General features: G+C 44.2%; 1 protein-coding gene across 2 annotated transcripts in view; it reads right to left on the bottom strand.

Annotated features, from left to right (window-relative positions):
* LOC147893000 (protein SUPPRESSOR OF npr1-1, CONSTITUTIVE 1-like) overlaps positions 1 to 15,741 on the bottom strand; it is a 50,723-nt gene that overhangs the window by 19,009 nt on the left and 15,973 nt on the right. For both annotated transcript variants that reach the window (XM_087387279.1, XM_087387280.1), the window contains exon 4: positions 8,725 to 8,882. In XM_087387279.1, the coding sequence (XP_087243405.1) occupies positions 8,725 to 8,882 (158 nt within the window). The remainder of the gene's footprint in view (positions 1 to 8,724; positions 8,883 to 15,741) is intronic.

Raw genomic sequence — 15,741 nt, 5'->3', positions numbered from 1 at the left:
TAATGTCCTTGCAGAGCTCCTTCTGCTCCAGTCACAGTCTTTGCTGCCCACATGGCAGCTAGAATGCTGCCCGTGTGGCAGCTCTGTCAATGCATTCAATTTTTCCTCCATGGAGATCCATGTGGCCTCCCTGAACCTCTTTGGGTACACCTCCCAAATGGTATCCTCATTTGGGGGCTCACAGGTGGGGAGGTGCCATACAGAACTCCAATACATGATGCTTGATAAACTTCATATAGAAAGAGGTAAGACCAAGAAAACACCTTAACTGAGTGGTACTTTTAGGACGTGGCCGCCATTCTCTTATGCATTTGACCTTATTGGGCCAAGATACTCCACCTCAGTTGCCACGAACGAACATTTGCTTGCTTTGGCAAAGAGTTGGTGCGTCCTTAATACTTCTAAAATCTGTTTCACGTGCACCAACTGCTCCCCTCTGGATTTGTTGTATATAAATATATCATCAAAGAAGACCGAGTATGTCTGTTGGATTTTCTTCACTAGTGCTTGGAATGTTACTAGAGCAAAGGAAATAACCTTGAACTGGTATAATTCAAGTTCAGTCCTAAAGGCTATCTTTGGCTCATCCCCTACTTTCATCCTGATTTGATGATAACCAAACCTCAGATCAATCTTTGTAAAAAATTTAGCACCCTTCAATTTATCCAATAAGTCATCGATTCTAGGTATAAGCCAATTTGTGATGAATTCTCCGTCCAGAGGCTCCTTCATTTGCCTTGCCACTTCATGTCTCTCAGACCTTGATTATTGGTTTTTACCCTTTTTCTAGAATAATCGGATGGTCTATATCCCTTTAATTGGGATGTTGGTGTTGAGGAAGGTTAGCAAAAATGTCACTATACTGCTGTTGTGGCTTCTGCATGTCTTTGTTCACCACTACCAGCCCATTGCCATCCCTTGTTTTGGCCAATTGAATGGCATAAGCTGCACAAACACCCTTTAAAACTCTTGCCAATCTTCTTGATGAAATGATAGTCAGCTTATGGGATTTAACCCTGGTCAAAGTTGCTTGCCAAAATGTAGAAACTTCATATTCATGTTGTTCAAATCCATTGAAAACTCACCAAAAGCTCTTCAACCATTCACAGACCAACACAATGTCAATGCGTCTCATGTCAAGGACAAAGAAATCTCCAATATAATCTTTTGAAAGTTGTATTTGAGTAGTTCAACAACATTGACTACTGATGGAATGCCCACCATTAGCCACCTCAACTCATAGACCATGCTCCAATGTTGTTGGATGTAACCTCACTGCTTGAATAGACCTAGAATTGATGAAATTGTGGGTGCTCCACCATCTACCAATATATGGAGCTCAGGTCTGTTGCTGACACAGGCCTTCAGCCTAAGAGTTTGTGTACCTTTAGAGCCCATTAAATGCTTTGGAGAGACACTGTATAGAAATGATCCTCCCATAATAACTCATCATACTCCACACAAGAATTCCCCTTTGAATCTCTGTCATCACAGGAATAATCGTCCGTAACTTCTAGATTCCATTGTCCGCAAGCTCGTTGGCTCTTTGAATGGAAGTCACCATTTGACATTGAGTTCCCCAAAGTCAAATCGCCGGGGTCGAATAAAAAAGAAGTCCCCTTTTTGGAGTCTTGAGGTACTTCATCGCCATCTTTTCTTCATTCAAACAATCATGAAGTTTTAAGTCTGCCACTGGCTCATCAAAACCTGTCTCATCTTCAATCTCTAGTACCATGCTAATCTTTGCCCCAGACTTGGCATGTACTTCTATGCTCCCAAGTCCACTTTTCTCCACACAAAAAACACTAATTATTTTTTCTCTTCTCAATAAGAGCCTAAGATAGTTGCTTAACCACCTTATCTATTTTATCCATCATGTCATGCTTTAGAAGAGGTCTGAATGAGGCCTTTGCATCCTCATCCTTGTAGGTCCTGGTATGCCCCAAGTTTCAGAACTGTTACTTCTGGGAGCTCTAACCTGTGGATGGACATTCTCTTTATGACCTGGATCCCCAGAAATATGATAAACCTTCCTAGCCATTGCCATGAAACCCTCAGTTCTATGCACTAGTTTCTCATCTAAATTTCAAAAGTATGCTCAAAGGGTCTTGTATTTGACTATTCTTAAGATAATCAAAACCCTTTCTTCATAGAGTTGATAAGAGGTTTTGCAACCTCTAATTATTAAGCTTGATTTCATCTGTCATGTCCTGAGCATAGGATCCAAACATTCCTAATTGATTGTTGGACATGAATTGTCCTGAGTGATAACCTCAATAATTATAGAAGTATTAACCTCAGGCACTCCCCTGTGATTAGAACCTCCAGCTTGCTCCTTTGGCAGTGATCCCAAACCTAAAATTGCAATGCCCCCAGCCCTGATAAGTCACCCTCAACTACAGGATATGTCTGAATTATCCCGTCTCTTAGATTTATATCCTGATTTCTTGTTAAGCATTATTTCTTCTGAAATCTCTGTCAATCAAGTTCCCCACTAAAGTGCAGAAATGGATTCTGAGAATTTACCCTCAAAACCCTAATTTCAAAAATTAATAGATTTTTTCCCTTTAGCTAATTTCTGCTGCTAAATTCAATCACAAAGACTAAAAACATGAACATGATTCCATACAGCATGTGAAGAGATCATGGTAGCCAATTCCCAAAATTTTATGAAATTTGCTGGCCTCAAGCCGAAATGGCAGTAGCACCTGGCAAAAAGGGGGATTAGAAATCAGGCCAAACCTGACTCGATTGAAATGAAACTTGGTACACCCCTTGGATATGCTTGAGCAACACGCTATTAAATCTGGTCAAAATTTGATGGAATACACCTTTTGATCATAGGTAATTCTTTGTGGTACCAAAAACCGCTCTAAAAATCTGTTTACCCCGAATGAAACGATTGAAAATCTCAATTTTGACATCTTTGATATTTGTATCTTAAAATCCCCCATGAAGCGGCACCAAATGCACAATTGCTAAAGAACCAAAGAAGTGTTCAGACCTTTGAAGAGCCATAGAAGTGTACTTAGAGCTAGAAACGTAGTGCTAGAGATGTGAAGGCAAGGGAGATGTAGTGCAAAGGAGAGGACTTAGTAGCTAAAGAGCTTGGTTTGGTGGAAGTTGCAATAGAAGGCACAAGAATGGAGCAAGTATTTACTTGTCACCTAAGAATACTGAGATCCACCTAAACATGACATGGCCACATTTTTCTATGAATCCACTAGAATCCCAAGGGCCGCCATGTGTAGATGCCCTACCTATGTGGAGCCTTGCTGGCACCTCATTGAGTGTGGAGTTTTCCTTAATTAGCAATCATAGTCCACTATTCCCTTCAAAGTAGGATTTGCAATTAATGATTAATCCAAAGAAAACGAAATCTTAGCAACTCCTCCTTGATGACAGCATGCCTAGGAATTCACCATAGATACAATTGATTTCTTCTTGAAAGGTCTACTGACCCCTCTGGCATGTTTCAAAAGATGACGGGGGATCAGAGGATGAATAGTGGTGAGCTGGCTCCAATAGACTTCTATCGAGTCTAGGATTCCAACCTATAGGCATTTGGTATTGAGATGTCATCCTTAGCAAGCTGATCCATCGAATGCAATCCTACGTGGTTTGTGCATACGAACTTAGGAATTCGGTTGCTGGTGTAAAAAGTGTGCTGCCTCTGTGTTTAGCTGCTATGCCTCAGCTAGCACTTTGATTAAGTGCAATCTATACCTTTTCTAATTTTCATGCCTTTTTCCAAAGCAACATGCTTCATAAGCTTGAACACGCATCGGATTTATCCATCTTGATGTATACATTTCATTTGACGTCTTTGATGTTTCCATGCTTAGTAATGTGAGGAGCTAAGATTCCTCATTATTAATAATTTACTACTTGATGTTGTCTTAATGACTCCAACCTTCTTGATGTTCCCTCTTTACTACCATAACATCCACACGTAGTCGAAGTACAACAATTTGACTGTTGCAGCTTGTATATGTTGTAGTGAAATGATGTTTTAAATAACACCATTCCAGCAAGAAACTCATCTGACATCAACTTTCTGTAGCATGGTTCAAGTAAAAAAGATAAATTTGGATTAAAACGTGTTCATTCATGCCCCATCATAATGTTGTTCGAGTAGATGGTCCATTGTCCCACATGAGGCGGGCACACATACACGATATGTGCCCAAGATGGAGGGGTGTAAGAATGATCAATGTGGGCATGGTGCATGCATGCCCCATGGGTAGATCTTCATAGATCTGGCCTATCAAAAGGGTTATCCATGTGGACAACATGTAGAGTGACACATGGGCAGCCATGTAGGCATGATATGGCATAGAGGGTACAGCAAAAGAAAGAAGAGAGAGGTGAAGATTGGGTACAGTATGGGTCACAAGACCTCTGAGAAGCTGGCAGATCTACAAAAAGATAAGGTAATTTGAAACAGAGGATGATCATACCCTATGCACTGTGATTACAGGTCAGCTACTACAGATGGCAGAATAGTGGACAAGGTCGAGGAAGTGTTCATCCCCTTGAACGAAGGGTCTCTACGAATTGATCCAAAATGCGGGACTTAAATAACAAAGAAGATGTTCAAGGGAAGTAAACATGGCACAAGGCAATCCATTTGCAAACATGCGAATCATTTGGACCAAACCCAAGCGAGGAGCTGAGCTGAATGAACAAATTGAATGGTGCACATTGACATGAATGGTGGAGCCACAATGTAAGCAAAAAGTTTGGCAATCGTCAAGGGATCACCTACCCACAAATGGCTAAGTGCCATCAAATGTAAACTGCTTGGCATGTGGTACTGCCGAAGCATTGACCGTAGGAAGGGTATAGAAGAAGGGACTAACATTGTAGAAAAGCTCACCCATCATTCGTGAGTGGAGATTAGCATGAGAGTTGAGGTAGTGAGTGTTAAGCAACTAGCAATCCCCAATTTATGGGGCAAACATACCAGTCTGCAGGCCAGCCAAAAGGTCAGCCAGCAGGGGTCTGGCCAACGAGGGGTCTGGCCGACCAGCAGCCAGCAGGGGTCTGGCCGACCAGAACTGACCAACCAGCTGGCCGACCAGCTGGCAGGCCCACCGACCAACTGACAGGTCCACCGACCAGCTGGCAGGCCCACCGACCAGCTGGCCGACCAGCTAGGTCAGGCCTATAAAGGCACTAGCCCCCACACTCTCAATGACAGGACAGGACTTGCAGCTGCTCCTCATCTCCTCCATCCTTTGCTGCAGCCCTGCCTGCTCCACTTCTGCTTTCTGCCATCTTCTCCTACCTCTGAACAGGACCTGCAGCTGCTCCTCACCTCCTCCATCCTTTGCTGCAGCCCCTCCTGCTCCAGATCTACTCCTCTGCTCCAGATCTGTCACTTCTCCTCCTCTGCTCCTGATCTGTCCCCTCCTGCTCCATATCTGCCCCTTCTGCTCCTCTGCTCCAGATCTGCCCCTTCTGCCCCAGATCTGCTCCTTTTCTTCATCATGTTGCTATTCTAGATAACCTGAAGGTTCCTTCCTCAGAGCATGCTGGTTTTCAGCCATTTCCTAGGGCAGCAGCTCCAGCCCTTCATCATCTTCGTCATCATCAAGCTACACGGAGGACTACATTTCGCTCCCTCTGCTGCTATCTTTTCTACAGTTTCTCTACATGGAATCATCTTTCTGATTCACCTCAGCCACGGTCCTTGAGACACGACAGCTTGAGGTTCTTGTATTCAGTTTTTCATATTACCGACAGGCACTATGTTTTCTGAGTTCCGTTCTTCAATTGTGTCTGAGTATTGTCTATTTTTTTATCGCTCCACTGCAAACCCTATCGTTTCTCTATATGGTATCAGAGCCATGGTGATCTAAAGACCCCAGATCTCTGGTGATCTAAAGATCTTGCTTCTTAAAGGAGGCCATAGGTACGGGGAGCATCACTCCTATGAACATATCAATTTCCTCTTCATTCCGCTGCGCACTAAGGGAGAGAACTCCATCCCTCCCTCCCGTTATCTTCTACACCCATCCCTCCCTTCCTTTTTCGGTTTCAGGCTTGACACTCCCCATTCCTTCGAACAAGGAGGTCATGATCCTTCACCTCTACCAGATCTCCATCGGCATCGACTTCCAGGATCTACAAGTTCCCCCTAGGCAGGACCCTTTCTGTTCAGATGTGTCTTGATGTTTCTGTTCGAATCTTCTACATTCATGGAGGCGGGGATAGACTCCTTTCTCCCGAGGTTCAAGATCGGGCACACACATTGGATCACTGTTCAGCTCCGACCTCTTCCTTTGGTGAAATACTACCATCTCTGGATTATCAGTGCTGCTACGACATATTTGTTCTTTACCTTTGCTTTTCCCTCCACCTTTCGGCGGTGAGAGGGGGTGGCTTATTCTCTCGAGCTTCACAGTGTTCTTATTTCTGCTGATCATACGTGTAACTCGGGCACTTGAGGAAGTGAACAATTCCCTTGCAAGGGCACTCCTCTTGTGATCATCTCTTGGGCATTTCACAGGGATAGCCACCACCACCGTCGACATCCCTACACGAAGCTCCACGCACACACAGTCTGCCCCTCCAAATTGGCAATTGAGAGGGGGTGTTAAGCAACTAGCAATCCCCAATTTATCGGGCAAACATACCAGTCTGCAGGCCAGCCAAAAGGTCAGCCAGCAGGGGTCTGGCCAACCAAGGGTCTGGCCGACCAGCAGCCAGCAGGGGTCTGGCCGACCAGCAGCCAGCAGGGGTCTGGCCGACCAGAACTGACCAACCAGCTGGCCGACCAGCTGGCAGGCCCACCGACCAACTGGCAGGTCCACCGACCAGCTAGCAGGCCCACAGGCCTATAAAGGCACTAGCCCCCACACTCTCAGTGACAGGACAGGACCTGCAGCTGCTCCTCATCTCCTCCATCCTTTGCTGCAGCCCCGCCTGCTCCACTTCTGCTTTCTGCCATCTTCTCCTACCTCTGAACAGGACCTGCAGCTGCTCCTCACCTCCTCCATCCTTTGCTGCAGCCCTTCCTGCTCCAGATCTACTCCTCTGCTCCAGATCTGTCCCTTCTGCTCCTCTGCTCCAGATCTGTCCCCGCCTGCTCCAGATCTGCCCCTTCTGCTCCTCTGCTCCAGATCTCCCCCTTCTGCCCTAGATCTGCTCCTTTTCTTCATCATGTTGCTATTCCAGATAACCTGAAGGTTCCTTCCTCAGAGCATGCTAGTTTTCAGCCATTTCCTAGGGCAGCTCCAGCCCTTCATCATCTTCGTCATCATCAAGCTACACGGAGGACTGCGTTTCGCTACCTCTGCTGCTATCTTTTCTACAGTTTCTCTACATGGAATCATCTTTCTGATTCACCTCAGCCACGGTCCTTGAGACACGACGGCTTGAGGTTCTTGTATTCAGTTTTTCATATTACCGACAGGCACTATGTTTTCTGAGTTCCGTTCTTCAGTTGTGTCTGAGTATTGTCTATTTTTTGATCGCTCCACTGCAAACCCTATCGTTTCTCTATAGTGAGGAGGAGAGAGTAAGAGTGTGTTGAGTGTGTGGCTAGAAGTCATTTGTACTACCTTTAACAAAAATATTAATTAGAATACAACATCCTTTTCTCCATAAAATGTGCAAAGCCTTGTTTAACTAAATTGCATCATTTATTTTCATTCCATTTGCATTTGTTTATTGCGCTACACTCATCCATTTGATAGCACACTGTTTGCATCCTGCCTCGAACAAACAATTCATTAAGCCGTATGGAAAAGGTACTTTGACTTTGCAAAAGCTCCCAGCACGGATGAACCACGTGCATGTCTAGGCAAATGGCATCACTCACTAGAGCAAGTTCTTAAAGGTGTATGTCCTATTTATATAAAGCTTTCTTTGAAATATCTAATCTACCACCCTAGTTATTGATAGGGCATAAAGTCGCTACCATGCCTTACATTGGTGGCATGCTATCACCCTCACCCACTTAAAATGCAATGTTTCCTAGACTCTAATGCCAAGAGGGAGTTATTTCATCATCACCATGGAGTTATTTAATGATCCTGCATGTCGATGATGGTGAAAAAAGAACATAAAATCATGCTAATATTTGATATTAATTTTAAAAGGCATAAGACTTTAAACAAAAGAAATGCCTACTGGTTAGTCGGTTGCTGAGTACACTCGTTCTGACTGCGACATCATACACAAGTTCACTTGATTTTTAGTTGATTTGGTTGAGCTTCATCATCACATTCCCCTAACTCATGTTGAAATCTTTTCCATGATGGCTTCTCTCAATACCATCCATGTTGTGAAATGACCATCTCAATACTCCCCAAACCACTCGATGGCCGTCTCTATAAACATGGTGGGAGTATTCTTCCTCTGTATTCATAGAAAACTTTGTACGTGGGAATGCGGGTTTTCACCCTCTCATCCCTTGTATTTTTGAAAGTTTATTTCGATATTTGGTCCTCTAATTGGAGGATTCGATGGAGTCAATGGTGGACTTTCAGACTAATCCATTCTTGTGGAGTGTGTTGCTGAACTTGATTTGTCTCTTGCCCTTATGAGTGCCGTGGGGATCTCTTGTGTTAGGTATTGCCACGCTATCAAGGAAAGAAGATAATAAATTCAAACAATTGCAAGTTAATCTAGCAAACACTCGTTAAAACATTAATCACCATATAAGAAACATGATTCTCTATTTAAGGTTTAAAGGATTGAGATGAAGATGTAGACCTATTCGATCATTTTGAGAGTAGATTGATTGAAGACATGGCCGTTGAATTGCATTGTGTGTACTTATTATAGCGAGTGTTGAGAGCTCTCTCCATGCTTCATCCACTTCCTTGCTCAAGCTCGCTACTACATCTTTATTTGGTACAGCTTTGAGAATCCTGTATTACCCACAGAGTTGTTTTAAATAGAAATTTGGCAAATATAATTTGATCAAGCTCTTAAAAGTAAATAACAAATTGTCGAAGATACTATGCAAGTGACAATGTTCACACTACGACACACCTGCATTAATTTTTTATATTACGACCCCCACCTCGAAACTTTTGTAAGCTTTAATATCATATACATTATCAAGTTATTGTGTTGCATGGCAATTATAAGAATTTTACTAAGAACGAGAGAGCATATATATACACGTGCACATTGCCCTTGTGGATGAATATTTTTTGCTAGATTATACTAAAATAAACAGTCATACTAATTATTGTTGCTTTGATGACTTCAACTTATCATGTCGTGAGGAAAAGTCCAACTGAATGTTAGAACATGAAGTCAAGTTGGGTGTGTTTTAGTGTGTTCTACTAGGAGTTCTAGTAGAGCCTTATGTGTGAGTGCCACGTGTCATATTGGGAGATATCCCATATTACACTTTGATATTCTAGTGTGTGTCTATCCTATATATGATTGTGCTTGTGTGTCACATCAACATACATCAAGGAGTCTACATCAACCTTATCAATGTGAGTCTTTCCATTTTGGTCTTTTGCTCATTTCCATTTCCTTTCAATTTTATTATGTTTCCATTTGAGTATTATCTTCTCTCTCCCTAGCCTACCCTCTCTTTCTCCCTCTCCCTCTCCACCACGTTCCTTCATGTGGTATCAAAACCATCCTTCCTCCTCCCCTTCTTTCTTCCTACATCCTTCCTTCTCCTAGTCCTTTCCCTCTTGCTCCTTGCTCTTCCAAGGGTTTGAGGTGAGGGAGGCCAAGAAAGAGGAGCTACTCTCCCTCTTTTCCCTTGGAAGGTAGCCCTCCTTCCTTCACTCTTAGCCTCTCCATGAGTTGCGGCTTTTGCCGGGCATTGGAGCTGATTCATGAAATTGGACTTGCTGTGGGATTTGCTCCGCCATCAGCCTCGAGTTTGCTGCAGATTTGTGCTTATATTTGGACCAACTTTGTCACCATTCTTGTGGGCATTACTGGGCATCTTCATAGAGGAAAAGACACCACGTTTTTTTCTCAAAAACAGCCCGTTTTTTCCTCAAAGACAGTTCATTTTGCTGTTTTCGGGGCGTTTTTATGAAGGAAATACTTGCTTACTGTTGTGGAGACGTTTCTACTACTGGTCACCCTAAAAACGACCTCATTTGGAGCCTTTTTTTGAAGAAATGAACTACTTGAAGAGTGTTGTTGCTGATATTTACGTCTCAAGAATGCCGCCATTTACCCCGCAACATGAGCTGCTGCCTACACTATTCCAGCTGGTCCGATGCCTTTTCTTGGCCGTTTTCTGCCCGAACTGCAAGTTGAGCTGCTGCTGCAGCCCATATGATTCTAACCTTTGCTCCAAGCTCACACTTCAGCCCGTAGTGCTACAACATTTGAAGCAGACATGGAGTATTCCAAAGCAAGAATTGTCATTGAAAAGTTTTATGGTAAGAACTTTTCAACTTGGCGAACCAAGCTGAGGCTTCTGCTTATGAAGGAAGGTGTGTGGAAGGTGGTTAGTAGCAAAGACAAGAAACATGAATCTGATGAAAAGAAAATTCTAGCATGGAAAACTCTCAATCTTTCTATCATTGGTTTGGGTTTGTCTGAGGACATTATTCATCACTTGGATTTGGATGACACTGCACATGAATTGTGGGACAAGCTCGAGCGCTTATTTGGCAACAAAATTATCAATTCCAAAGTATTTCACAGACAGGAATTCTTTAAGCTCCATATGAAGCACGAAGACTCTCTTAATGCTCATTTGAATCATATGGAGTCCCTCATCACCCAACTTGCTGCTTTAAAGGCCCTGGTTGGGGAAGATGATCAAGTGGTTGTCCTCCTTCTAGCATTGAGGATATTTCTCAGTATTGTGATATCATACGAGTACTCCGTGTAGCACGGGATATGTCCTTTGATGAAATGGTTGCAATGCTTCTTGAACATGAACGAAGGCACAAGGATGTCCATGAGGACCATACATTATATTCCAAGGGTAAGAAGCCATTCAAACCTTTCAAATGTACGTATTGTAAGAAGCTTGGCCATACAGAGAACCGTTGTTTTCAGAAGCTTGCCAAACAACAATCCAAGGAGCATGCTAAGTTGGCTGCAGCTGCCTATAGTGAAGAAGAAGCAGATGACACTCCGACACCAACTTTTGCTCTCACTGCTCATCTCCAAAATCTATCCTTCCCTCGCGAGGTAGATGAGGATGATGACTATGTTTTCTAAAATATGTCCATGAGCTTGATGTATATGGATACTCTGCCCTAGGTAGTCCCACAAAAATTGAATGTAATAATCTCTTTGAGCCAATAAAGGTTCTTAGCCTTCGATAGTCCTCCTAAAATGGTGTTTTTCTATCTATGGTGTGTGGCTCCATGTCACCCCTCACCCTATTTTGGAGCTAGGAGGGGGTGTATTGTGGGAGGCATGTATTGTCTTTGATAGGGTCTCTTTATCAGGTCTGGCCGAGTTTCAAAATGTTGGTGTATTCCTAAACCTATGAGCTGGTCATGTAGCCATGCTAAAACATGAGCCTCTAAGTCATGTTGAGTCTCAAGCCATGAGAAGCCATGAGAGTGCTTGGATCAACCTCTGAACATGCTCAGACTTTAAGCCTCTGAGTTACTTGGGATGCACAGATTAGTAGTTCGTCATTGTTCTGTTCTTGGTTCCATTCCAGTAGTGCCTCACCTTTCCTTCATGAGGGGTGTCAGAACATGAAGTCAAGTTAGGTGTGTTTTAGTGTGTTTTACTAGGAGTTCTAGTAGAGTTTTATGTGTGAGTGCCATGTGTCATATTGGGAGATATCCCATATATATTTTGGTATTCTAGTGTGTGTCTATCCTATATATGATTGTACTTGTGTGTCACACCAACATACATCAAGGAGTCTACATCAAGCTTATCAATGTGAGTCTTTCCATTTTGGTCTATTGCTCATTTCAATTTGCTTTCACTTTCATTATGTTTCCATTTGAGTATTATCTTCTCTCTCCCTAGCCTACCCTCTCTCTCTCTCCCTCTCCCTCTCCACCCTGTTCCTTCACTGGATTCTCTTCACCAAGCACAAAGGGTGCACTTACAACCTTTGGATGATACACATAAGTTTGCAATGAAGGTTTATGGGGGTTACAATTCACATTTACAGATAGGTGACAAGGAGGACGGGGTAGAAAGGTTTTCAATATATTTCTTTACCATGTAGGTGCATAGAGGAAGTTAAGCATGGGTGTCTTGTAACAATATAAGACACCCAAGTTACACCATGTAGGTTTGTAGAGGAAATTAAGCGTGGGTGTCTTGTAGCAATATAAGATGTACTTTTGATTGGATAGTGAACATACGTGTATTGGACGATGGTCATACCCCTTCGTAGCTTTTGTCTATGTTAGAAGCCTTATCCTCACAGGATCTCACCTACCCAATCTTGAGTCAAGCAGTCTTAGTAGGTTAGAACCCACATGGTGCTATGAGTTCATGGATTGCAGCTGTGATTTGCCTACTTTCAAGATTGCAAGGTCTCTGCTCAGTATCTTGACGTTGGAAGATCCTGAGCTGGTCATTTGTGGATGATTTTAGTCAGATGACCTGGATATACTGCGTGGCCAAGAAGTCTCAGGCTTATGAGGAATTTAAGGAATGGAAGGCCCGAGTAGAGAAACAGACCAAGGAGGCAGTCAAAGCCTTCCGCACAAATAAAGGGGGGAGGGGTTCACTTCTATCGAGTTCAATGGATTCTACAAGAAGCACTGGATCAAGCAGCAACTTACTACAACTTATACATCTCAGTAGAATGGAGTTGCTGAGCGGAAGCACACGACTGTCACAGAGACAAGTTTGACCATGTTACGAGGGAGAAGTTTTGTTTTGTTTTGTTTTGACTACTGGCTTTGCTCTGAGAAGCGCTTACACCCACTAGACATCTCATGGAGAACTCTTTCCTCCCACCTTATTTATTCAGTGCCACCTCAGGTGTGGACTCTCCATATTAAATGGAAACTTAGAGAGTGGAGAAGATACCAAGACCGTGACAGACCCAAGCATACGGGACTTGCCTTCGACCCCCAGGCCTCTAGCTCACCACGCTAAAACTCCATAAACCGACGGGTGCTCGATCTAGAATTGCCATACCCATACCGGGCATCACCTCAACTAGGGTAAAGCCGTGAACATTGCCATTCACATCCTCAACTGAATCAAGGCCACGACTATTAATGATATGACTCCATATGAAGCTTACTATTCATTTGCGGATTTTTGGGTCTAATGCATTTGTTCATGTGCATAAGGATGAGCAGACAAAGCTTGATTCCCATAGCAGAAGATGCATCTTTGTGGGATACAGTGAAGAATCCAAGCTTATCGCCTTTACGACTTGGTGAAGAAGTTGATCCTCATCAGCAGGGCCATGATCCTCAAAGAGTCATAGCCCCAGATTGAAGAAGAGGTTCATGAACTTTCGACATTACCCCCACCCAGGGTCACCATCAAGGAGGTGGAGAAGACTAAAGAACCCGAGGAGAAGGAGGAGGAGCAAGATCACCTAGTGCCAGCTCCGAAGGAATCTCCATGGAGAAGAGGCTACCTCAGTGATATTTGAAGACTTTAGCAGACTCACAGGTCGCGGACATTCCTGACAGCAGTTCCGGAGCGTAGTGGCCTCCACACAACGTGAAGACTCCCTCCATGAACTATGCTATGGTGGCTCAACTCCACGAGCCTAGATCCTTTGAGGAAGCGAGGGATATCCCAGAATGGTAGGATGCTATATAGGTAGAAATGGAGAATCCGCCCAAGCGAAAGGTCATTGGTACCAAATGGGTGTATAAGCTAAAGTTCAAGTCTGATGGGAGCTTGGGCAAATACAAAGCACAATTGGTTGTGAAAGGTTACGCACAATCAGAGGGACTTGATTTTGATGAGTCCTTTGCCCCTACAACCAAGATGGTGACGATATGCACTATTATTGCCTTGTGCCCATCATGGTTGGCCTATCTTTCAAATGGACGTGAAGTCCACATTCTTGAACGGAACCCTAGAGGAGGAGGTATATGTGGATCAGCCACCAGGCTTTCAGGTCCCAAGGTCCACATCCAAGGTATGCAAGCTAAAGAAGGCATTGTATGGGCTGAAATTAGCCCCGAGGGCATGGTACCAACGGATAGGCAAGTTCTTCATGAAGATCGGGTTACAACTGAGTCCATCTTAGGCAAACCTCTATCTCTTCACTGAGAGGGGGATGCGGCTGGTACTTATCCTGTACATGGATGATCTTATCCTTATAGCAGACCACTCGAAGAAAATTTATCAAGTCAAGAAACTTCTCATGGAGGAATTTGAGATGACAGATTTGGGGATTCTTCATTACTTTCTTGGGATCGAAGTAAAGTAGGAGAAGAGCAACATATCCATCTCTCAAGAGAACTACTACAGGGAGTTACTAATGCGGTTTCAGATGGAAGACTGCAAGGTGGCAATCACTCCCATGGAGGTTGGTCTAAAGCTGAGCATCCATGATATGTCTCAGCCAGTTGATGCATCACAGTATCGACAGATGGTGGGTAGTCTACTTTATCTCACCAACACCAAGCCAGACATCTCCTTTGCAGTAGGGCTACTCTATCAATTCTCCGCCAAACCCAAGAAGGTCCTTTGGGAGGTGGGAGGCAGGCTTGAGGGTGCTAAGGTACTTGAAGGGTACATGCACCTATGGCATCACATACAGTAAATGTGTCGAGCTAGGTGGATTCTGTGAGAATGATTGGGCCGGTGATGGTGACACTAGAAGATCTACTACAAGGTATCTCATGGCTAAGCAAGAAACAACCTTCTATCTCCCTTTCATCAACAGAGGCACAGTACAGAGCTGCGTGCATTGCATCATGCGAGACGTTGTGGCTCAGGTGGATCCTAGAGGACATGAACGTGACTCAGAAGGATGCGACAGTGATCATGTGCGACAACCAAAGTTGTATTGCCATTGCCAAGAACCTCGAGTTCCTTGTACGGATGAAGCATATCAAAGTCCACTACCACTTCGTACGAGAGCTCATCATTGATGATATCATGGAGCTGATGTACTGTCCGACCGCCATCAACATGTCAGACGTCTTCATGAAGGCTCTCCCTAGGGAGCAGTTGGAGCACCTCATTTGACGCATGGAGATTGGCCCACGATTGTGTCATTGAGGGGGGGTGCTAGAAATCACTGACCCTACCTTGTGAGGCAGGGACAAAGGGGCAGTAGATAATAGGGGGCAGGGTAGGCACCACTGCAGCATAGGGGGCCTGCATATAGGGCCTCCAAGTGGACCCGGAAGAAGGCTGGCTGTAGGGCAGCAAAGGCCCTACAGCAGGGCCTTATATAGGCCCAGATTTGGGCCTGGTTGGTCGGCCAAATAGCTGACTGCAGGGTGCCCCATGGGGATGCTGCCCAGGTCGGTGGAAGAGGCTGAGTCGGCCCCTTCTGGTCGGTTGATATGCCCCAGTCCCTGGGCTATAAAAGGGGCTCATATTCCCCCCCATTTCTCACACTCCAGCCCACTGAAGTCTATAAAGGACAGCACACAAGGAGTTGTGACGAGAGTTTAGGCAGCGGAGTTGTACCTCAGTTTATGAGGTGCTGAGTTTTCCCCATTGTTAGTGGACGACATACTCTCAGTTTCTCTCTCTCTTGCTGTCTACATAGATCTCTCTCTATGAGTGTTTCCCAAAGTATTTCTGAGTATACTTTAAGCTGAAGGTCGAAGAACCTCCTATTCCAACATGGAGAGCTACTGTTGAGGAGACCATAGC

Source organism: Dipteris shenzhenensis, chromosome 16, assembly GCF_047967505.1.
Source record: "Dipteris shenzhenensis isolate YYH24624 ecotype China chromosome 16, Dip_SZ_1.0, whole genome shotgun sequence".
Classification (NCBI taxonomy): Eukaryota; Viridiplantae; Streptophyta; class Polypodiopsida; order Gleicheniales; family Dipteridaceae; genus Dipteris; species Dipteris shenzhenensis.
The sequence above is the reverse complement of the archived record's forward strand: the minus strand, read 5'-3'. Positions and strand labels throughout refer to the sequence as shown.